The sequence below is a fragment of the Fringilla coelebs genome (assembly GCF_963513975.1).
Source record: "Fringilla coelebs genome assembly, chromosome: Z".
Classification (NCBI taxonomy): Eukaryota; Metazoa; Chordata; class Aves; order Passeriformes; family Fringillidae; genus Fringilla; species Fringilla coelebs.
This window is the reverse complement of record NC_140031.1, coordinates 28,826,721-28,852,742: the sequence shown is the minus strand read 5'-3', so window position 1 is coordinate 28,852,742 and position 26,022 is coordinate 28,826,721. Positions and strand designations below refer to the sequence as shown.

General features: G+C 36.7%; 1 protein-coding gene across 1 annotated transcript in view; it reads right to left on the bottom strand.

Annotated features, from left to right (window-relative positions):
- KDM4C (lysine demethylase 4C) overlaps window positions 1-26,022 on the bottom strand; it is a 245,333-nt gene that overhangs the window by 53,342 nt on the left and 165,969 nt on the right. Inside the window, exon 17 of the mRNA XM_084225527.1 lies at window positions 24,397-24,505. Coding sequence (XP_084081653.1) covers window positions 24,397-24,505 — 109 coding nt within the window. The remainder of the gene's footprint in view (window positions 1-24,396; window positions 24,506-26,022) is intronic.

Below are 26,022 nucleotides of genomic sequence, written 5' to 3'. Positions count from 1 at the left end.
TACTTCTAGTCTTTTTCTAGAATAACTGCTTTCTCTTTAGTGTGTTCAGGAGTACACCCTGACTAGTAATCATGGAGTAAGAACTGATACTGTTCCTCAGCTTGGAAATCCAGACAATTCCTCCATATTCCTTTAAGAAATATATTGTCAGGGTTTAACCCTAGCTGGCAACTGAACACCAAGCAGTCACTTGCTCACTCCTCTCCACTCCCTGGGGGACTGGGAGAGGAACCAGAAAAAAGGCAAAACACATAGAGTTCAGATAAGAACATTTAATAATTGAAACAAAGTAAAATACAGTGATACTAATAATACTAATGATAATAATAACAACAATAATAGCAATAGTTATGAAAAGGAGAGATGGAGAAATACAAAACACAAGAAAAACAAGTTATGAACAAGACAGTTTCTCACCAACCATTAACTGATGCTCAGCCTGTCCCCCCAAATAGTGATCAGCCCCTCTTTCAGATAACTCTCTCAGTTTATATATATATAGTGGACATGACATTCTATAGCATTAATAGCCCTTTGGCCAGCTCAGGTCACCAGTCCTGACAATGCTCCCTCACAGCTTCTTGTGCACTTCCTCAACTCCTATGGGACACTAAAAAGTCCTATCAACATTACGTTCATACTAAATCCAAAACACAGCATTGCATCATCTACCAAAAAGAACATGAACTCTAATCCAGCTGAAATCAGGACAGATATAAACAATGAAAGAACACATATTTATTTGCAACTAACACTACATGCAATTATTTTCAGCTAAAGCAATTAATACCTAAAGAAATTATGAGCGGTAATCTAAAAAACTCTCAGTTCTGCTTTGCAAAGACAAATGTCTTAGAAATCAGAGGCCACCAACAACTCCACCCACATACCTAATAGCTATATAATCATACCAATACAAAGAAAGAAACGTATCTTTCAAGGAGCAATTCTAGAAGCAGTGATTGAAAGAAGAAGGCTCTTATCTTTTCACAACTTCTTAGCGTATCAGTAAGGAGAAAGTATTAAATTACTCCTACCTGTTAATTTGCTGCAGCATGTCGCTTAGTCAGGCAAAACCAGGGCAGACACCTGGGCAAAGGTAGGGAATCATCGTCCCAGTTCTATAACTAAGGGAGTCAGTTTCTAAGTTGCATTTGAGGGCTGTACACACTTCACTTCTGCTACTGATAGTACATCTCCTCCCTCCAGCAAGCATGCACACAGCAAACCAAAATAATACCTCAGGTTTACCATCTGAGGAAGAAAGGACCAAGAAACTATACCTATCCATGGCTGGGCCAGAGTTACAGGGGAAATAATTGTAAAGATGCTCAGTTTAGTTATTGTTTATTTCCCACCCTATTACATCACAACCCCCTTCCTGCTTTCACACTGATTCTCCGCCTTCTGTTTTCCTTCCCTCCAAAATAGGAAAGATACATCTACTGTAAGTTACATCTTGTGAGAAGCATTAAGTATTAGACACAACATAAGACAATACTCACATAAGAGATTTCTGGTATAATGCAAATTACTCCCCTATTCGCATGCACTGCAGTTTGAGAAGCAAGGTTTTTCAAAACTGCCTCTTCACTGATTTAAAGTGATAATGATTTGTAACATGAATTTCAGGAAAGCAGACTTTTATACCACTGTGCCCCCCATAACTTTATTTTTCATGTTTGGATGGTGAGATAGCAGCAACCCTGTTTCTAAGAATTGGTGCAGTAGGCTAAAACTATTTTTTCTGCTTTATCATTATAAAATATATGAAATATGTTTAGATTATATAGAGAAGAATTCTTAAGGAAATCAAATTTTCTCATAATCCCACCTTTAAAAACAATATCTTAACTCAATTCTAAAATCATGCCATTGTAGCACCTCATAGGACATGAAATCCATGGGCCTTAAGAGATCTCAGATTTATTAAATAGGACCATTTTTATTACTAATGATAACTAGTGATTTTGATTTCATGCCTAAGTTCCTAATTACCACACTGTAACAGAACTAGAAAATAGCAATATTTTCAATAACACTGTGATAAAGAAAAAATGGAAAATGTATGCATTAATATTTATAATCTCTTTTTAAATGATTGGATATATTTGATGGCTTGAGAAAACAATCTACCTTTTTATTTTCTTATCACAAATATCAAATTCAAAAGCATCTTAAAATAAAGGAAGAATTTCTTTATGGATAGTTTTGAAAAAAAAACTCAGCAGCAACTGTAAGGAATAACAGCATAATAAAGATTTGAGTAAGCACGTGAATGGAATATAAACCATATGTAAAGGGGTTCATGATCTCTGAAGTGCTAAATGCTATTGTTTCAAAGATCAGGGCACCTACAGGCTTTAGGTAGTACATTTTTACTATCTGCATAAAGAATCAGAGAATGAGCAACTCTGAAAAAAACCCCAAAATAAACAACCTGAAGACAAAAAAGTGCCATGGATAAAATACAGATTATAATAATATGATGCTATTGAAAATCATGAAAAAAACATATTGAAATGAAGTGATTGAAATTCAGTATTGAAAGCATTCATCTTAAAAAGCCATAAAAACATGGACAGGCAACATTCAAATGTTACAATTATGCTATATACTCAGGAATTGACTAAGAACTTGTATACTCCATGATCCAGCTATGAGCATCACCATTATGGGACATGAGTCATGGTAACTTGGTTCTGCAAGACTTCTGCTGCCCTTATGTCATTTTGGCTGAAGTACTTAGTTGTGCTATAACACCAACAGTATCTGAAATTTATAGACATTTAAATTAGTAACTTTTCCATTATGCCTTCCCCCCAGGACACAGCAATGAAGCCTTTCTTAGAGAACATCTAAACTTTATTCTTCAATATATGAAATTTTTAATGATAGTGCTCATCCAAGCTTTTACACTTTATAGAGGAAATATGACTGTGGCAAAGGTCTTTTAGCATCTTTTTCACATCAAAATAGCTTTTTAGTATTTTGAGCTTCCAGGGTGGCATGTCTGGTATGTTCATCATAAAGATGCCTGAAAACTAAGAAATGGATCTCTCTTGAGGTCAAAATTTGAAAGGTTATTCCAAGCTGATGTGAGTCACATTGTTATTAAAAAATATTCCTTAAAAATAACCATGATAATGCTCACAGAACAGTGTTACAATATATACTTCATATAGCATTTTGAATGCAAATGCTCTGTGATAATTGGCAATATTTCTAGTAACACCAGTATTGATATATGCTCTGTGGGGTTTTTTTTATGGCATGTTTTCTCTTTCTTATTTGAAACTATTTTTTCCTGCTACTTTTCCTTCTATTTTTGGGGTTACTTTTCAAATATAAACAATTAAAAATTACATAAAATTGGTAAGACTGTACAAATAATACAATTCCATGGACTACACAATAGCAATTGAGTGTGAAACACAGTTCTGTGACCATTACGAAAACGCTGGTGCATTGCAGGAAATGCAGTTTGCTTCAAGCTAAATGCTTTATTTGGAAAACAGAATGATCAGCAAATCTTATTTTTCTTACAAAGTCAAAAATATGTGATAGAATGAGAGAATATTCTGAGTTGGAAGGGACGTTTCAGGATCATTCAGTTCAGCTCCTGAACCTATGCAGGGTACTACTCCAAGAACAACTCCATGTGCTTGAGCACATTGTCGAAACACTTTCTGAGCTCTGTCAGGCTGGTGCTGCAACCTCTTCCATGGGGAGTGGTTCCAATGTCGAACCACTCACTGGGTGAAGAACCTTTTCCTAATATCCAACCTAAACTTCCCCAGCTTGATGCCATTCCCTTGGGTCCTGTCACTGATCACCACATATATTTTAAAAAAAATAAATAATGTTCTGCAAATCCATCATCTCAGTTTCAAGTCATAAGTCAGGAGTCTAAGATTTACAGAAAGCAATTAAGCTTTTTTCTTCATCTGCTAATTGAAACTGCATAACATGGTAATTCTCTTGGGGAATTATGAAGTCTGAAGCACAGAAATTGTAACAAAAATTATAACAGGTTTCCCTAATAATTCAGTAAAAGAGGTTGCACAAGATTCTTGAAGCTTAAAAAGTCTTCTGCATAATCTCTGCAGATTGCACATTCAATTCCATGGCAAAAACAAGAACATATAGGGACATTCAAATCCAGGATTTTACACAACAGAAGAAAAAAAAAATCAAGTATTTTAGCATTAGCATGCAGATTAATAAAAAAATAGAAAATTGGTTTAGAAGCACTCTGTAACAATTCTTGTAGAGCTTTATTTCACATCTCATTCTATTTCCTGCCTGGCTGTGAAGGACTGCCAGGTTTTCAATTGTATTCCAGCTGTATCTGGTATTGATTTACATCATTAAGGATAGTTTTGTCTTCTAGACAAAAGGCATAAAATTCTTACGAATTATTCTCTTAATTCCCAGCAAATGCGACACAGCTATTATTCAACCAAATTGTACTTACTGTCATGGAAGTTTTGAAGATATCTTAGAGCTACAGAGACAGCTCAAACAAATAGAACTGCATAACTCTCCAGTGGCAGTCTCTACTGTAACTGTCCTTTACCTATCTAAAGAGATATTATGTTCACGTAATAATGCGAAAGCGACTGCTGCTTGACATCACAGTTTACTTCACTGCATACATCGGTTTCCAAGTATGACATATTTTTGATTGCTTAACTCTAAGACAGAAATTTTGAATAGACCCTGTCCTCAATGGGTCAAGTGATTATAGCGAAGCAGAAAGAGGCAACAGAAACAGAGCTGTACAGTAGTCTAGTCAGGGCTGAACAGATATCGCTGAACAGATATCCCACCTTCTGTGGGATTCTCCTGCAGACCAACAAGAGATCTTTGTTTTCTTCATTGATTTTTTTACTAAATGTTTTACATTTAAATGCTATATATAGAAGGTCCTCCCTTTTTTATCAGTGAATATTAGGGAATGAAAGAATTCTATGAATCTGGGAAAACTTTACTGCACAAAACAGAAGTTCCTGAAAACAGCAATCTCAATTTATTAGAATAATAATAATAACAAGCTATACATAGATGGATATATATGAATCACTGATTGAATTATATTAGCAGATTATCTTTAGCTTTCTATTCAGTTTGAAGATACAATAGCATAATCATACAAACTTTCAAGAAGAGTGAGAGATGTAGAAAGAAAGAAAGAAAAGAAGCAATTTCATTTTTCGGTATGTTTAGGTAATTTTATTATTGTTGTTAAATCAAAAACCCAGTATTGAATTAAACAAAACGTAGTCCGTATGTGTCACCTATGGTACAACTTTCAGTCTTTTTTTCCTTTTTAAGTCATTGGCTTGAGATATTTAGTTTATAATATAAACCTAACTAACTTCTCTCTTAGAGCACCAATATATGCTCATTTTTAATTTCACTCTGCATGTACAGGTGATACCTCCTATAACACTACTCATTCTAAAGAAGCAATGCCCCCTATCTTTCAGTCCCAAATAAATCTGAATATAGGTTCTTAGAGTACAAAAACTTCCACCAATTCTTCAAAAAATCTAGAGAAATGAGTATTTTAAAAAATTTTATATTCTCTTTTAGTAAGGATGAAGTTCTCCAGAAAATACTTCACGTAAAGCAGATTTACAAAAAGATTTCACTCTTTTCCCCCAACACATCTAACAGACTAACACTGCAGCTTTTGAGATGAGATACATTACTTCCTCTTGAAGGTGGTCTTGCTATGAGGTGTAGGCCTTTCTGACCTTGGAAATACCACTGGTATAGATGGACCATCAGTCACATCATCAATTGATGAGTTTCCACACCCAGAGCCTTCTACCCAGGGACTAAGGCATCTGAAAAGCAAGGTGGGAAAGGAGGAGGTTTGCCTACCACCTCGACCATACACTTGCCTCCATTAACTCTTTTAAGTTACTGCCTTCTGCCTGGTAGGTGGAGGACACAGATCTCCTTGATCTTGTAGTCTTTTCTGGTGGCTTTCCCAGTTTCTGTCTCAGAAATGCTTCCTAATGCTCCTGAATATTTTTACTTCCTCACAAAACTCTGATAGCAGACTGCACAGATACGTGCTTTGTCACCCCTCAAACCATGGCTCTCACTTACTGACCAAAGGCCCTGCAATGCTCTGGGGAAAATACTGAAAACTGAGTTCAGCAATAATCAGTGCATGTGTTTGCTATAGTTCACGAAGGACAGACAACTTTAGGAGCCACAACACCCAAGTAGCTTGGTGTACCACTCCAAGAGAGACATACAACAATGCATGGCATGACATGGAAAAGTAGGCATAGTCTGTTGAAAACAATGCAGTTTTTGAGAATTAAGACAGATGACCCAAAATGGTGACTGAAAGCTGAACTTTGCTTCATTAACTCTACAAAACTGTTTGCTACAGGCTGTCTTGAGAAGGAGGAGGAAGTGAGGCCGTCTACAGGCAGCATGAAGCAGCCTCAAAGTCACAGGCCCTCGTTCTTTTGGGGGACTTTACTCCCTTGACATCTGCTGCAGAACCAGCACAGCGAAACACAAACAGCCCAGGAGGTTCCTGGAAAGCACGGATGACAATGTCCTGACACAGGTAGGGGAGGATCTCACAGGCAATGGTGTGCTGCTCAACTGATACTAACAAACAGGGAAGGCCTTGCTGGAGGTGTGACCATGAGAGTGTGGAATTCAGTTCCAGATGAGGAGAAAGCAGGACAGCAAGTAACCACAACCACAGACTTCAGGAGAGCTAACTTTAGCTCCTGCAGGGAGATCTTCATGGAGAATGCCATGAGAACAAGCCCCACAGGGTCCAAGAGACCTTGAGGGCTCCAAGAGAGTTGGTTGATATTCAAGGATAACTTCCTCCAGGCTCAAGAACAATGCTTCCAAATGTGCAAGAAAGGAGAAAAAAGACCTGATGGATAAATAGAGAACTTCTCTCATTACTCAACGGTAAGCAGAAAATACACAGGAACTGGTAGCAGGGTCAGGTCACTTGGAAAGAATTTAGAGAGTTTGTCAGAGTAAGTAGAAATGAGACAAAAAACAAAGGCCCATGTGGAATTAAATCTGGATAAGGATTGCAAGGACAGCAAAAGTGGATTCTTCAAATACATCAATTACAAAAGGAAAACAAAGGATAAAGTGGGCCCATTGCTAAATGCTGGGCCTGTTGTTGAATAAGCTGTCTGGAGCAATCCTCTGGAATGTGCTCTAGGGTAACCCTGCTTGAAAACTGTGTGCCTTCCAGCCTGACCCATTATGTGTTTCTGTGTTTCTCTAACTCCGAAACACATGCTACTTTTGACATATGCTACCCTCACATATGCTAATGACTAAAATCAGTCAAACTCTACCTAAAAATGAAATTACAATTGTAATTTTACCTTCTCCTCTCCCTCAGAAAAACCCATTTTAAGTGTAGTGCAAGCGGAAATGGATGACAGGAAATTTTACCTTCGTATTCTGGGATGATCAACAGGCTATACTGATCTCCTCCCCCACGGGGATGCCTATTGGGTAAGACTCAAATAGTCAGCTCTACCAAGTGCTTCTTCAGGAAATTCAGAAAGCTTTTGTCATCATACTTTTAGCAGTACATATTCACCTCAAAATGTACTGTATTTGTTGTTGGCTTTATTATTCATATTTTAGGTATTCACATGTCCTCCTGCATTTCTGCTGCTCAGTAAACAACATATTTTGCACCTGGCCATGCAAGTTACTGAACCACACTTCTAAGTCCTGCCACAAGAGTTCATCGTTTGCAACCAGGCGTACAGTGTTTTACACCGTTTGATAATCCATAATCATGGTAGCGCTCATTGAACCCAACCAGATTTACAGTGCCACTTGGCTCTCCATTTCTGTTGCTTAGTGTTCAATTGGCCATTATTTAGTATCCAAGCCTAGCAGCTCCCAATCCCTCTGACGTCAGAGAGCAGCTACAATGCAAGAGAGTTTATTTTCTGCCAAATTCAACACAACAGAAAAATTTGCATTACTCTTAATGCAACACATGCTCTGCTCATGCAGAGACGATCTCTCTGCTCTGAGATCTGAACAGCTGCCTTTTTTCTCGAGAACTTACTCTGGGTAGCCACATCAGTTCTGGTTAGTGCAGAAGACAGCTTCTGCCAGGAGCTAGGAGGATGATGATCACCTCCTGGGAGAATGATGATCACCAACTCACTGCTTGAACTAGTAAGGTGTCAACACCATTACTGTGAACCCCTCTGCAGTAACTGCTGCACCATTCCCTGGTAAATCACACTCCCCAGGCTGTTTTGTAGACATATGGAGGTAGCCACAATTCCTCTGGCAATGCCCAGACATATTAAGCATCTCTCCAAGCCACCAGATCTGCGTGGGTGTGTCTATGCTCTGGCACTACCCTGCCTCAGAAAACCCTGCTGTGTACCACAATCTGCTGTTCCACGGAAGACCTGATCAGCTGTGGAGAAGCTTGCCTTGGCAATTGGTTTATCTAATGCTGTACTACGACTTAACAAACCCACAAACTATCACTTTGGTTATCTAGAGTCTTTCCCTTTCAAGTTTACTACCTAAGAGTTGCCACTTAGCAGGTATTTGAAAAGATTGAAGCTTTCTCTTTAGATAAGAAGCAGTTTCATTATAAATTAAGTACAGAAGTCAGATAATTCACCAAAAGCTTTAAGTGATGCATTCCCAACCTTCCCTAAATTACAAGCTGTAACCTATTGTGGAGAATTATATATTCACCTCCTAATTATTTTAGAATAAAGATCTACTAAGGAATTGTAGTATAGAAGCTTCAGTGATTTATAACCTTGCCACAAAATAAATAAATCCTACTGTTTATATCTATAATACAGCACCAGCACCTGTAATAAAAGCAGAAAAGACAGTATACTGCTACTCTGATTTTAAAAAGATTAACTTATTTTTATGTTCACACTGGTGATTAACCTAGAAAAGACTTTTGATTAACATAGTTTATTCTTCAAACCCTCATTCTTAAAATTTCATGGTATTAAACTGTTCTGATCACCACCGTGAATTTCTTGTTTATAGTTAAATATGTAGATCCATAAAACTTTGCTCTATTTAGCAACATCACTTCTCAGGATTATGTAGTAAAGTAATCTGACCTTCCAATCAAATCCTAAGGAAAGCAAGAAAATTTTAAATCTGTAAGAGAAGCTACACCTACAACATCTCAATAATATCAAGAAGTTCCTATGAAACAAAAATCAGTAACATAGAAACATAAGAAAAAAATTGTCAGACGTGACACCTACTGACAACTGTCATTTTGATAATTTCAAAATGAAGGACATGAACCCTCTACTCACAGAAAATAAAATAAATCAAAATTAAACTAAACTAAATCTTTTTAAAAGCCTGAAAAAGAAGTGACGTTTTAATTTAAACTAAATATTTCTCCTTCCTTTAAAATTAATCCTGTATTTCCACAAGGCACTATGCTTTTTCATAACACATAGCTCTAAAGAAAATCCCAGGCTCTTAAGAAATGCTTCCATTTTCAATAAAAACATAAATCAAAAAGAATCAGTTGAGATGTTGGTAAGCTCTCAAACATGTCTAACAGTATGGTCATTCCTTACTCCTTAAACACATTCGTAAAGGATAACTGCACAAGTTTAAGCTTTTTCAACCCCAGGTACTTCCTTGACCAAGGAAGTACTTAGTACTGTCACCTAAGCTTAGATCCATAAGCCTGTACATAGCGAAAATTTTCACAATAAACCTGTTAGCACAGAAGACAGTTTTTTATAGGACCAGCTTAATCACTCAAGAGTTTGGGTCACCTACTATCTTAACCACTTTCCACTCTCAAGGAACAGCAAGTACTATCAAAACTTGCTGCCCAGACTGAATTGGTAAAAACAAGTTGAGAAGGGGAAGGGCAAGGATTACTACAACATAGAATTTTTTTCCCTCAGAGGAAAGATAAAGTAGTATGTGGGTATCTATTACATCATTTCAGGACTACTTGAGAGGCTCTTGATTGATGGAGATCTACATCAAAGATCTACATCAAAACAAAAGGCAATACTAAAATTTAGCCAAGTATTAATATAAAAGGAAAGGGTCCTTGCAATACCTTTGAGCCACCTGGAATGTAATGGTTACCATATTTACACAAATATTTACCAGCCCATGAAACCCTCAAAGCATGGATATGTAATATACCATAGAGGGTTACCGTTATTCAATAGCAAAGTGACAAAATGCAGAGCAAAAGTAGTGGGTGGTTTCTTTAATGTTTTTTCAGTTGACCTATATCAACATGTAGGCATCTGTATGATGAATAATAAAATCTCTAGGATCTATAGAAAACTGTGTTTTCTATACCTAGATTAAGTTAACTGGGTGATCACATGCATTAAATAAAGAAAAGTGTTCTTGAAATAAAAAACAAAGAAGGATTTTACGGTGTGATCAGTACACAGTGCCCTGAAAGTCCTAATTTTGAACAGCTAGATAAATAAGCAAACCAAGAAGATCACCTATGAAATCCCTATTTTACCAATTCTACTACTATTCTCATACTGACAGTGGAAAATCCAACTTACTGTACATACGAAGATGATATTCATTAACACATATTTAGTTATATTAATAAAACTAAGCAATACTTGAAAACCTTATTATGATAATTACAAAAACATTTATAGTACAGCTATTTTATGCTCAGATTTTGAAGAAAACAAAAATTTAGAAACTAAACCATTCAAAAATTATGGATCTGTTATCCCCAAATGAAGTATATGGACTCTACTCATTCTTCTCAGTATATTTATGTTATGTATCTTCTTCCTTTAGCTTAGATGCAATATTCATTTGCACTTTGAAGTTTTCTCTTTTCTCTCAAACGATATTCACTAAGGTAAAAAATATTTAACCATTGGCTGCTTTCCTTACAAAGTGCTCTACAGTTCAAGGTTCTACATTGACTGATAGGTCAGTCCCTGCCTTTTGAACTAAAACAAGAAGAAAATCAGTTTGCAAAATCAACTCTCCTTTCATACACATCAGATATACTGAAAATCTACCAAGTCTCATCCATAATCCCATCCCACTGACTGTTCACTAACCATTTCATCTTGCTCAGACTAACAAGGATTTTGATCTTAATTTTCCTCTTTTTAAGTAATCTGATAGCAAGGATAAACATTTAGTATATCTCCCTTATGTCTATGTTGCTTACCTGCTCTTGTAATCTCTATGCTGTCATTTTGTTCCACTTATTTTGAAAATCATGACAAAAAAGGGCTGAGTCACACATATCTGGAAATACTGGAACAAATGTTTGCAATTTACAAAAAGCTGTCTAGGACAGCATTAAGTTCTGAATTATACAAATGTTTCATCAGCAAATACTCCTCTGACACCTGCCTGTATGCTAGGCACAATTACTCAGCTATATAAACAAGGAAATCACCCAAACAGACTGAAACACAGCCCCCCAAAAACTAAACTGTATTAGGAAAGACATCACTTCATTAAAGACATTGAGAAGCTAGAGCAAGTCCAGAACAAAGCTGATGAAGTATCTGAAAAGTCCTACGAAGAGTGGCTGAGGGAGCTGAGATTGGAGAAAAGGAGAGGAGACCTTATTACTCTCTACAACTGCTTGACAGAAGGTCGTAGTCAAGTGAGGGTCAGCCTTTTCTCCCATGTAACTAGCAACACCACAAGATGACACAGCCTCAAGCTGCTCCAGGGGAGGTTCAGGTTGAACAAGATAAATTCTTTCATGGTAATGGTTGAATGGTTGTTAAACACTGGAACATGCAACCTAGGGAAGTGGTGGAGTTACAATCCCTGGAGTGTTTAAGGAAAGACTGGATGTGGCCCTCAGTGCCATGGTCTGGTTGACAAGGTGGTGTTTGGTTAAGGGTTGGACTCGATTATCTCAGAGGTCTATTTTAATCTATATAATTCTGTGATTCTGGAAGGAATGGCAGATGTATTCAGCAAACCTTCATCTCCTACATTTTCCACTTACCTAACAAATCACATCCAGGAGAGAGCTGCAAGTTCTCAATTTTTATTTAAAAGTTATCCAATTTCAACTAGCTATAATGAGATAATTTTTACCATGACTAGTTAAAGAACTAGGTGGGATTACTGCAAATAGAAAACTCCTAAGGGAAAAAGAATCATGACAGTTATCTCAAAGGCAACTTTCATAGTGACCACAGTATTTTTCAGATAGATGGGGTATCTTGAAACTATGAGGAACTGGAAAGTGCCCAGGCATTACAAGCAGCTCTGAATATGCTGAGTCTACACTGCAAACTGTGTAACGGCAGCAAAATTTCCCAGCCAGCCGGCATCAGTTATAAGAAGCAAACACCTCTCACAAGGACAGAAATACTCTTTCATGATGGTCAAAAAGCAAAAGGCTCACAACCAAAAAGACATCTGTGATATAAGTCAAGCCTTCTTAGTCAGAGATCTGGAATTTCTCCAAAATCATGTAAGTGCTGCCCTACTACAAGACTGCAATTCCTCTATCATCAAGGAATTTATTTTTAATACTGTAGAAGAAAACCAAAAAGCTATAGACCAGATGGCTAGCTGAATATCATACAGTATCAGGTAACATGAATTTTTCTGCTGCATGTTCTGCTCTCTTTCTCCAGCCATCACTTCTACAGAGCCAATTACCATCAAAAGATGATCGATGGCTACCTTCCTATTAAGGGGACGACAAACATGAGACACCAGACTAAAGATTAAGGTTCCTATAAATTATCTCTTCCTCAGGATAAGAAGTTCTTTAAAAAAAAGTTTGTATTTGCAATGGCTTCTTTATTAAAGTCAAGCTGATATTAACTTGCTCAAGAACATGTTTCTTATTACTGCTCTGATGTGAAAAAAGCAGAGGAATATATACTTTTTCAGATACAGGATATTCTCTGCAGCCTCCACTTGTGTTCATATGCCCTTGTATCTGCCCAGTTTCACAAAATTAAATTTTCTGAACTATGAAGTTAACATATTCATTGCTCATTTCATGAGCTCCATGACAATCTATGCATGATTTTGTTACGAAACCTTCTGACAGAGTCTCTTCCTTCTCTGCTGAAAAAGACTGACTCTCCACCAAGAGAATATTCTGTCATAGTGTCACTCTGTAAAATATAGGCTACTGGACAAATTAGAAGATGATGTAGGCTGCAGTGCCATCCTTATGATGTTGACATTGCTTTAAGATTTATTTTTGTCAGACTTGGACAGTGTAGTCTCTCAGCTTGCCAAGTGCCCTGCTGTGATAAGGTGCACGGAATAAGGAATAAGTAAGCTGCTTAAGTTCAGAGCTGACAAGACAGATGTAATGCTTGCTGGTAATGAAAACAACACACAGCCATTCCTGAAGACCACACGGTTAAACGTACTGGATGTGCCTAGCAAATGATCTCACATCACTACGTGTACAGGGAAAATAAGCCACTTCTCCAGAAACAAAATGGTGTTGTCTGTCATTCAGGGCATTTAAGAAACTCAACTCTAGTACAAACTATGGCAGCTGTCTAAGAGACCATACCTTCTCCTGATAACAGAGGGTTCCCAAACAAAACAGCAGCATGAAATAAATTAAATGTTTAAAAAGCTTCACAGTAAAAAAGGCAGGACAAATCACTAGTCTCTAAAAGAGTGTGCCATTTTTCCACCAATAAAACTTTATCTAAAACTGATACCTTATCCTTTTTCTTGGAAATTGCATATACAGAAAGCTCATGGAGAGCTACTTCAGCTAATGGGAAAAAAAAGTAACCCCAGGCATCAGCTCAGCTGTAATTTTTTTTCTCTTTAAAATGAACATTAACTTGAGTTACTTTAAATCCCCAGAATTTGCTGTGCAAATCAACTTACTACTTTCTTCAGCAGCTCCTTACAAATATTACTTCAAACAGCAGTCAGCTTCCTAAAGAAAATCCAGTATCTGTTTATGAAGACAAATTCTCAAGCTTATAACCTGAACTGGACCTTTTTCCCTTCAGGGAACAGGTCTCATGGTAATGTTCCAAGGATCACCACACAAATGCCTTGTGGCAGAGAACTTTAAGTAAGGGAAACAACAGGAAAAAATTAAAGTACTAAAAATCCAAATTTAACTACTGAAAGCTAAAAATTCTCACTGAACGGAGTTTTGAACTCTTTCCAATTATGTCCAAGTAATTAATTTATCAATTACTCAGCATTCCATCCTTAAAATACATCAGATCTATGAAATGGCATACAGCATAAGTAAAAAGCAGAAGGAGTTTGAAGTGACTGTGCCAATGGAAAGCTATGATTAATCACAAACACTGAAACTTGGTGAGACAAATCACATGATTGAAGCACTCCAATTGACTGCTGCAAACGGTACAGAAGGGACAGGCAAGGAAAGGGAAGGGCAGGCAATTTGCCCTCTCCATGGATTTGATTGCACAAACCCATCTTTGAAAACCAGCCATGAACAAGTCAAGAGCCTGTGGCTGAAAATCAGAAGCCAAGCCAATAAATAAAATCTCATGGTTTGTGTTTATCACCCACCACTCAGTTGAGGGGACCCTGTTGACTAAACATTCTTACTTCACCTGCAGGAAGCATCACTCTGGCAGGTTCTGATCCAGCTGCAGGGACTTGTCAGGACAGTCTCTGGCAGCTGCTGGAAAAGCAGCTCGACAAGATGTAAGCAGTCCAGGAGACTCCTGGACAGCATCAAGGATAATTTCTTACCCCAGGTGACAGAGAAGTGCTACTGCACCTGTTGCTTACTGACACAGATTAAACTGCCTGGAGAGGTCAGGATCAGTGGCAGCCTGGGCTGAAGTGGTCGTGCCCTGGTGGAATTCATGATCTCAAGCATTATGGGCCAAAGAAAGGTTAAAGTCACTACTCTGAATTTTAGAAGCCTGAACTTTTAGTTATTTTAGGAACTAGTGGATGGGACCCTCTGGAAAATTACACTCAGGGAAAAAGGAGCAGAATAGAACTGTCAGATCTTTTAAGGACATGTTTCTTAGAGCCTAAGATCTCTCCATTCCCACCAGTGAGCATTCAGGCAGGGAAGGCAGGTGACCAGCATGGCCCAGTAAAGACTTCCTGGACAAAGTGAAATACAAGAAGGAAAAGCACTGGACATGGAATCAGGGACAGGTATCCTGGGAAGAAAAGAGAAGTGCTGTCTGGTCGTGGAGGGACAATTAAGAAATTAGGAAAGCTATGGTATAGCTGGAGCTGAATTTGGCAAGGGATTCAACGAATAGTAAAGATGGCTTCTTATAGACATGTTTCTCAGAAACGGAAGATTAAAAAAAAATGTGAGGTACTCAGTAATTTTGTTTGCCTCAGTGTTCATTAGTAATCACTCTTCCCACATCTCTGAAATCTCTGAACCTCAAGACAGGAACTGGAGAAGTGAAGTAATTCCCAGTGAACCAGCAGATCAGGTTCAAGACCACCAGGGGGACCTGAAGAAGTCCATAGGAGCTACTGAGAAGCAACCCAGCATCCTAATGAAATTGGCTGATGTTGCCAAGCCACACTCCATCATATCTGAAAAGTCATGGCAATCAGGGAAAGTGCCAACTGACTGGAGGAAAGGGAATATCACACCCTTTTTAAATGTGTATTTATAACAGAAAATATTTTTCCATAATCTTGCATCACCTTTGTATCTGGGGTAAGAGGATTTTAACTGAAGCATCACTGCAATTATTGCCAGTTGGGTTTATGACACCATAAAGTTGCATTATACAATCTTTTAGAAATTTACTTTTTTATTATATGCAAGTCTAAAGCAGTTTTGAATAAATTTTGCTGTGCTACTGACTACACATTTTAAAAAACCTAACCATTCCTCACACATCAGTGGGTGATCACCTCATTACTGTTTTATTCCTTGGAAGTCCCTACTCCTTGGAGTCCCTACTGTTTCATGTCCATCTTTAAACAATTTGGGTTGAAGGGAATCTTTAAAGATCATCTAGTTGCAGCTCCATTGCCATTCAACCAGCCTGCTCAAAGCCCCATACAACCTGATCTTGAACACTTCCAATGATGAGGCACCCACAAGTTCTGAGGGCAGCCTGCTCCAGCATTATATCATTATATAAAGTGGTATAACTTTTAGTGTAAGAAAAAAGGTATCCCTTGTATCCTATCTATATCTAACTTCTTTTAGTATAAAACACTTGCTGGTAGCTCTGCCACTACAGGTCCTGGTAAAAAAATCTTCCCGTCTTTCTTAGAAGCTCCTTTTAAGTATTAGAAGGCCTCAGTAAGTTTTCACCAGAGCTTTCTCTTCTCCAGGCTGAAAAGCTTCAGCCTCCTCATCCTATCTTCATAGCAGAGGTGCTGCAGCCATTTGATCATTTTTGTCTGGGACCCATTTTACCTGGTCCATTATTTTTTCTTGTGCTGGGAACCCACAAAAGTGGATGATTCCAGTTGGGAGTACTCTCACAAAAGCAGAGTAAAGGGACAAAGGCCCCTGTCTTGACCTGCTAGGCATGCTGCATTTCATTCAACCTAGGATGCACTTCGCTTGTTGGCTTTTCAGGTTGTAAGTGCACGTTGACAGCTTGGGTCCAGCTTTATCCCCTGCACTCCCAAGTCATTCTCTGCAGGGCTGCTGTCAACCTATTCATCTATTCAGCCTGTATTGAAATTTGGGATTGCCCTAGCCTGAACAGAGATGTGATACAAAATTATGGAAAAATTTTTCCAGTTTTAATTTACAGTTAAACCATGACATGTATTCAATCACTCTACAAACAAAAACCATGCACATAACTTGTGCATGTTATAATCAGAGATAAATTTTCCTGGATTCTGGTGTCGGCAAATTCTTTTCTTACAGATACAAACCTGAGGCCGGTTTTTTCTTTCTCCAGATTTCTAATTTCTGCATACACTGGGCATATTTAATCCTTGACAGTAACTACATTTTTAACAGCAGACATGTTTATGTCTCTTTCTGCTCATGTCTTCACACATTATTTATAGTAATGCATTTCTAACATTTGCCATATCTTTCACAAGACTTGATAGTACCATACCAGTGCAAGATACAAACTTGACAGTTTGCAATAGGATCTGCACATTATTCTGACAGTAAGTACTATACAGCCAGCAAACTATATTCTTTTAATATCCTTATTAAAAATCCAATGAACACTGTGACTAAATCATATATAGTAAATTCTATTTTGTACATGATAGCAATAAGTCACTACATTTTTAATAAATTATATATTGCAGTAAGCAACTATTGCATTATTTCTACTTTAACACTTTTTAAAGTCAAGTATATTACTAAAAGCTATTTCATAAGCTGTTATAAAGCAATTTGGAAATATCTTAAAATCTGGCTCAAGATTTCTGTCTATTTTGGTCCCATTGCCTGTGAATGTGTGCAATGATCTAGTTAGTATGTGATTGCATCTATGGCATAATGATTCTACTCAATGGGCCTTCCAGCAATATTTTTGGAAACACTGAGAAGTAATCAATACTTCTTTGTATTACCAGAAATGCATAGCAACACTGGTATACATCATTGCAAGTGCTTCTCTACTTTTCCACAAACACAGCTGCAATAGCTCTACTAGCTCACTGTAGTTTAACAAATGAATTTCATTACAAATTAGAACAGACTAGATGAGCACTGTCCTAAAATGTCTTTAATCCTTTTTAATCATTAAAACAGAATGACACACAGGAGAATATGTGCCCATTCTTTTAAAAGCTCATACAAATTTTTGCTTTGAATCCATTCTTCAGTGCCATACCATGGAGAAACCTCTATATTTTTAGAATTGATGTACCTTTCAATACTATAATCTTCAGCTTTCAAGCTCACTATTATTTGCCTTCAGGTGCAAATTTTAAAGTGTACAGCCTTCTAAAAAACCTTTATGGTTTCAGCCAGATTCTGAAAGGCTTGTAGATCAGTCATCATCACACTAGATTTCTTTTCAAAATAATGTTCTTCAGTCAGAGTACACTTGTGGTTATACTCGGTTCACTTGTCAAATACAAATCTGAGGTCATCAAAAGCTTCAGGGCAACTTCAGCTATTCCAAAACTCATTTTCTACTTCTATTTTGTTGGAGAAATAGTATTTCAACTATAAAAATAATAGAAAACTCTAAAGATAGAGAAACAAAGGCATTGCATGTGCACGTTTCAGTACAGCATTGCAGCAACTGCCTGTAAAGACAAAGTCTTTATAGAGACTATACCCAACACCCAACACCCAAGCATTTTCGAACATAAAAAATACCAAAAGGAGATAAGGTATTTCACTATGAAGTTGATACATATTCTATTGAAATCATTATTTTAGAGCTGACATCTCAAAATACATAGGTCTAGGAAGAGACGCTAATGATTCTATTTAAGTATTTCTGTTGTAATTGATGAAACATTTAAACACTCTCATTTACAAGGTCTATATTCATTATAAGTCACATGCCTGGCAAGGCTGAATGACAGAAGGCTCAATATTCCTGTTTGCTTGATTTCCTTGGCCATATCCTAAAACAAGGGCTTTTATTTAATTTTAGTTTTAAGTCCCATCTTTTATTAAAACAGAAAAACAGACAAGAGAGTATTTTCCTTCAAAGACTGATTTGATATTTGAGAGGTCAGTCTGAATTTTCGATCTCCAGAGATTTTTTTTATGCAGTTATAATTCATATTTATAATTACAGCTGAGTAATTAACACTCTTTTGAAAACAGAGACTATCTAGGTACTTGGGGAAAAGCTTTTCCCTTCCCAAAGTAAAACTGAGTTTTATCATTGACTTTGATGCACAAAGAAATCCAGTTTGTTTCCTCTGAACCAAAGCCCCACACATATAAATAGTCAAGGAAAAATGGAATTTTAAAAGCAGAAGCACACACCAAGTTTCTCTTGGAGACTAAAGACAAATGGAACAAAGCAAAAATAAATTAAATAAAACTAAACTCAGCTGGAAGCCTAAGTTTTGTCTGCTCTGGGTAAACTGTTTGATGCTGTTTAACAGCATTGGGATGGAAGCTGACACCATACTCATTCACAGCATGAATTCTACATATTACATACTTCCTCCAACTTGTCATTAGCTACAATTCTGCCTTTACATTTACACAAATTTCAAGCAGTGCCTCTGCATCCCATCACTTCTCAGCAACTTTGCCTCTCTTTTATTTGCTCCTAATATTTTCACTGTGATTAGAAGTACTTAAGTTAGCATTTGTATTTACTGTTTTCACTCTATCTCATGCCTGATGTTAAACTTGGAGACCACTGGAAGAGAAAACCAGCTGAACTATGTGCCACAAAACAGCTAGCATACTGTAGTTTATGCAAAGTATTGGTTTATAATTTGTGATATGGTATGGTATATCCCTTCAGCCATTTGACTGTAGAACCTGTACTTAAATGGCCATATTCAACTTATTTATTTCCTAGCTTGGTAATTACAAATTGTCATTCCATGTGGCTATCTGAACTCAAAGTGCCTGATGGATATGAACATCATAAAATGAAGAAAGCAAGCCTGACTCTCTGACAAAAGGAGACCAGGATAAACTCATTTTTCCATTCAAAAATATTTGGAAAAAAAAAAAAAGAAAAAATGTATAATCACAGATATAACATGGAGAAACTACAGGTTATAGCATCTTTGTGGCATGCAACATTGAGGTTGCCTAGGAGGTCTTTCACATGAAAAGTCAGCTGAAGTCCAACACTATCATGGGTTTATACCCCTAGAATAGAAGTGATTTCACCCGAGTGTATCCCATTCTCTTTTTCCCCTATGAAAAAAGAAGCAGCCAAATATTCTATTAATTTTGTCTACTTCATTTCATACTTTGCCTACGGCATTCAGGAAAAAATTTCAAAAGAAGTAATGTTTCATGAAAATTTTACTGTCATGTAAGTTTTCAGCAGTGATAGTACATGACACATAGCCTACTGAAAAAGCTAGAAAAAAATGAAAACATTGGCATGCTGTAACAACCCAGTAATTTGCCAATGTGAAACAGTTTTAAAGCTATAAACTATTATTAATATGATACAAATACTGAGTTTTACTCTGGAAGAAATTAGTATATCTTGAATATTTAATAGTGGCAAGACTGACAGAAAACACACTAATTTCGGCCCAAAACCTCTAGTGAATTCAAACTATTTAACTGCAATCTCTACATCTACTAGCTAAGTAATAAAAAAAAGCCTACCAATATGTTAATGTTTACACAGATGTTTTTTAATTTATATAATATATATATAAATATATAAAATATATAAATATATAAAAATATATAAATAATAAATATATAAAAATTTAAACTTTGGCTTTTTACTTCATTTTCTGTTCCTTTGTAGATGCTACATTAAAGAAAATGTCAGGTTCTCCTCTACAGATCTCTGAAAATAGTAGATATTCTGCTTATTTAGGCTTCTTACTACTTCTTACTACTTCAGGGAGGAGGAACAGGGAGGACAGGGATAAAAAATGTTTCAAACAACTAGAACCATTTGCTCCTAGAGCGTAATATCTAATTTTGGTATGGCTGCATACTAGTATTTAATAGATTCCTTTATATTTTTTCCACTATGCTTTGCTCATTAAAAAAAAAAATTAAAAAATTAACAAAACACATCCTAAATTTTGTAAAGGAGAGGTGACACAGTAGGGAAGACCACACTTATTTATTACATACCTCATGCTTTATCACAAAATAGATTATTAAAATAGACCCAAAATTAATTTTTAAAATTATTTTAAATTATTAAATTACTGCTTATGACGGTTCAATATCAAGGAATTATGCACAAAGCTTGCCTTTGCTCTGGTAACTCTCTGGCTTGAATGATAGAGAGAGATGAAGAAAGGTGTCCTTAATCTATCACACAGGATAGCTGTGAAGCTGGAACTGGCTGCTGAAGAGCAGCACTGACAGTTCTTGCAATTTCAAAGGACAAAACTGACCTGCATCAATTGCTCACATATTCCCAGGAGTGAAAAACTCCCTATGCTTTTACAGAAATTAACAGCTAGACAGATGGTATCAATTGTCTACTCTCAGGTACAGAGCAAATGGTAATGGAAATGAATGAAAGGTAAGGATGCAGTGGGGTTGACTGGAGGAAAGAAGAGGCAGGAATCCTAGAGAAATAATAAATTTGCATACAATCTCTGGGATTCCCCTGAGAAAAAATATACAGTGCCAGTGGATATGAGAGCTTGGTATTCTGTACCATCAACAGTCAGGAAGTGAAGACTAACTTAAAGATCATGTTTGAATTGAGAATAATGTGGCAAATATACAGAAGGCTAGAAAATACACAGAGGACTATTGGCAGCAAATTCTTTAGAGAAGTAGGAACCCATATTTCAGGAAACGAGAGAAAAATTTTACAAGAGGTATCTGATATACAGTGTTTTAGAGAAAAAAAAAAGTATCCATGCAATTCTACTATGTATATGTATACATATAGGCATACACACACATATTTGCTTTTATATTTAAAATACAGAATAACATCCTATCATGTCATCCAGAAAACATAGTTTAGCTAGGGTATTTACTCTGAACCAGAGCCAAGGAAAAACATCAGATGCAGTAATTTACTTGCAACAAAATCAAAATCTGAAAGCAGAAAGCCTGCTGGTGATTTCAGGGCAGATTTTTTTTCCTCCTCCTTTACCCAAGAAGCAACATTTTATTGGTCCATTGGCATTACATCATTACAGAGCCATTTGAAATGGTCGAACTGCCTACTCCCCTTAAATTATTACAGATCTAATTATTTCATTATAAATTTAATGTCAGAAATTAAATCTTGGAATAATAGAATAAGCCTGGATTCTGGTGCTTCCTTCCTTCACAGAAAGGTGGTCTTCTACCTGCAGCACTACTACATTTATGACTGTTATAAAGTACTCTGCCTCTCATTTCTACTGTATTCAGCAGAGTTCCTTCTTCATAACATTCATTCCACACAAATATACAAATTCTTTTTCTTTAAAAAACAATGTTAAGGAAGGCAAGTACTCTATTTCTAAACTTTTATATATTTGCAGGACACCATAGGCTTATATACAGCTGTACACAATATAAGTGGTTCAAAGCCATTTTATGTTGAAGGCGGCATCAAGAACTGAAACAGTACTAAGGACTAAAAGCAATATTCTATCCACTGAAGAAAAAATAGAGGAAAATCTAAAAATTCCTCAACTGTTCATAACTGATTAATGTAATTTCTTCATATTCAGCAGAAAAAGCTTAGGTTTGTAAGTCACATAATTTCAGAAATACTGGCTCCAAATCAATTCAAGCTTTTTCCAAAAGGTTCCTGTTAGTCTTACAGTGTTTTAGTCATGGACAGTCCACTGAATACATTTTAACATCAAATGAAAATGAATGAATGAATGAATGAATGAATGAATGAATGAATGAATGAATGAATGAATTTAAATCCAATTGGTGGCCAGTCACAAATGTTGCTCCCCAAGAATCAGGGTCACTTCTCTTTAATATCTTTATGATCTGGCCAAGGGGATCAAGTATCCCCTCAGTCAGTTTGCAGATGACACCAAGCTGGGTGGGAGTGTTGATCTGCAGGAGGGCAGGAAGGCTCTGCAGAGGGATTTGGTAGGCTGGATCAATGGGCCAGTGGTGTGAGGTTCAACAAGGCCCAGGGCTGGGTCCTACCCATGACCTGACCAGGTGGCCAAGAAGGCCAATGGCATCCTGGCCTGTACCAGCAATAGTGTGGCCAGCAGGAGCAGGGCAGGGATGGTCCCCCTGTACTTGGCACTAGTGAGACTGGACTTTAAACTTGTGATCCAAGAAGGATATTGAGGTGTTCAAGCATGTCCAAAGAAGTGCAACAAATCTAGGGAAGGGCCTGGAGTACAAGTCGTGAGAGGAGTGGCTGAGGGAGCTGGGAAAAGAAGGCTAAGAAGTAACCTAAACGCTCTCTACAACTTCCTGAAATAAGAGTGTGGTAGCCTCTTCTGCCAAGTAAAAAGCAGTAGGACAAGACATAACGTCCTCAAACTGTCCCAGAGGAGGTTAGGTTCAATAGTAGGAGACACTTCTTTACTGAAAGGGTGGTTAAGCTTTGGAACAGGAAAGAGGAAATACCCAGGAAAGCTGGATGTTGTCACCATCCCTGGAAATGTTCAGATATGGCAGATTGAGATGGGGTGTGCCCAGTGGGCTTTGTGTTACTCAGTCAAAGGTTGGACTTGATGATCTTGGAGGTTGTTTCCAACAATATTTCCATGATTTCTAAATTTTCAACCCTTGAATTAGCAATTTTCAAGTCACCTTATGCTTTTAGGTTATATATATATATATATATATATACACACACACACAGAGACATTACATACATCTTTTAAATTATTTTTAAAAGGACATGTGAAAACCAATTTTTTTAAAATTCTGAACAAAAATTCTAAACAGATTACTACTTTAAGGACAGGCTATCAATTTTAAAGCACTCCAAGCTGCATCTCCACATTTAAACATACAGCTACAAAAACAAAAAAGTAATTAATGGAATAAAATGAAATTAAAATATAGAGTGAAAATATTAATAGTTCAAAATAAGTGAGTACAAGGTAAGGTAGACCAAGAACCACATTGGAAACAGTGTGGGGTGATCCAGAAAACTTACACTTCCTCTAAGAATCTGAATGGGCCACTAATAATTGCCTTCTTTCTATCTGACAACATCAGTCATGCACAACATCAGTCATGCACACACAATAATAATTTTGCTATGTTATACAATAATTAAGTAATTATTGTATAACATGGCAAAAAACCACATTTCGCACTTGTGCATATCCTTTTCTAGAGTACATCAGTGTTCCTGAATGACACTGTTTAATGTGTGATTTAGCGTATGCATATTTTTCAATACCCTGATGGCAGAGATACCACGTAACAAACAGACTGTGCATCCTTTCACCTTCATAAATAGTTGAGGTAAAAATCAATAATAAAAAGACCTCACAAATAGTACTGTGTTTTATTCCCTGCCTCTTTAGGTTTTGTCATCAATACAACTCCAGATGTGAAACTTTCCCAGTTGATACTGGTAAGTTTGTTACTCTTCTCCTGGGGAAGAACAGGTTTGAACTACATTTAATAGAATACCAAAGACTGTTACCACTGTTAATAAACTGTCACTATGTCTCAAAAGCGCATCTCACTAAAACCCTTGTTGTTTATTTCTTACCTTATAAACATAACTTACTGCTCTTTACCTGGCAATAACCATCACAATTCAGACTTTTAATACATTCAAATACTGGAACACTTTAATAGCAATGCATATATGGAGGATATATTAATATACTACTCACCAATTTTAATCTTTGCAAGGGTATTCTGCTAGTGTCTATCGGAGTACGTTCTGTGACATTACCAAATCTGACTTCTGGGATGGCAATTGCACATATTACATGTGCCCACCTGTGAAAAGTGGCAAGTCAAAAATACCACCAAAAAAACTCATAGAAATACAAGTGCTGAAGTTGCTGCTTGCTGTGTATTTGGTTTTTGCTTTTGGTTTGGTTTTCTTAAACACACCCATCTGTGGTTGCTTCCTCATTATGCTTTGCTAAGCTTCATTAACACATTTTAACAAACCTTGCAATGCTAGCACTTTGTGTCAATAAGCTTTCTGAGTTTCTGGGACTGAGGTTTTATTGCAACCAATTTTAAGCATGTTTTACTTTTTATTTAAGTAAAAATTTTTTGCAGGCGTGCTATTCAAGTACATATGTAAACACCACATTATTTGGTTCATGTGTAATTTATCATCTACAGCATTTATTAGTCCTTATTAACATTACTCAGACCTGAGAAACTATTCTTACACAACAAACATGATTACAATCAATTATGCATCTATCAAAACACAAAATGAAACGCAAATGTTATCAAAGCCTTCTGTCTATAGACACAATGGCATCCAAGCAACAAAGTGATCAAGCCACCAGTGCAATGCCCAACATGAACTGGATCTCCTTTGGTAGCAAAAGCACCTGCAAGTGCCAAGGACCAGTATTAAATTCAAGACTTCAATGGAAGATCAGGAGGCTTGTCAGATGATACTACAAGCTTCCTATATGCACCAGAAAGCACTCCAAATCCTCACAATACATAAATCTCAAAATAAGAAAAGCTAAAAAAAACTTTAAAAAGCCTGAAATTAATATTAAAACTGTGCATTTTATGAAGCACAAGAGAAGCTAACAACACTTTTATTATCAAAGAGCAGCCTTCTGAGGCTACTTCTAAAATCTTTTTGGAATAGACAAGAAGTAAATCTGAATAAAGGAAAACATTTCAATTTTTTTACTCATTTGCCTTATTCCCTGTCATTTACTATATGTCTGTTTTCATTACCCTATTTGGTCTACTTCTGTAAGCTCTGAATGCTTGTCTCACTCCACTTCTTGTACATTTTGAAGAAACACACATTACACAATCATCTTAGCAGATTAACAGGAATGTGGATTGACACTGAAGGAGATGGAGGATGATACAAAAAACAAAAAAAAATTGTCTTTCCTGCAATAGAGCAGCAGTATTTCAACATCATCTTTGACAAAAGCATCTGCCAAAGTATAATATGACACACAGGGACCAAACAAACTCCTGCCCTGTGATTATAAAGTTGTATTGGTCAAAGTGTGAAATAAGACCTGTACATAAAGATGACATATCAACTAGGAAGTTATACAGTTCAGCTCAAACAGAAACAGATAAAGCTTGCAGATCCATCCTTTTATTATGGTGACAGTTTCTTCATGTTTTAACTTACATGAAGTTGAGACTTTTAACAATATTTTTTATAATAGCTGTTTTCTTCTCATTGTGACCTGTCCACCTGCTAAACCACATAGTCTTACAATCTAAGCTTTATGAGACAGAAATGCAACAAATAAAATGCCTCTTCAATCAACCTTCAACTAAACATTTAC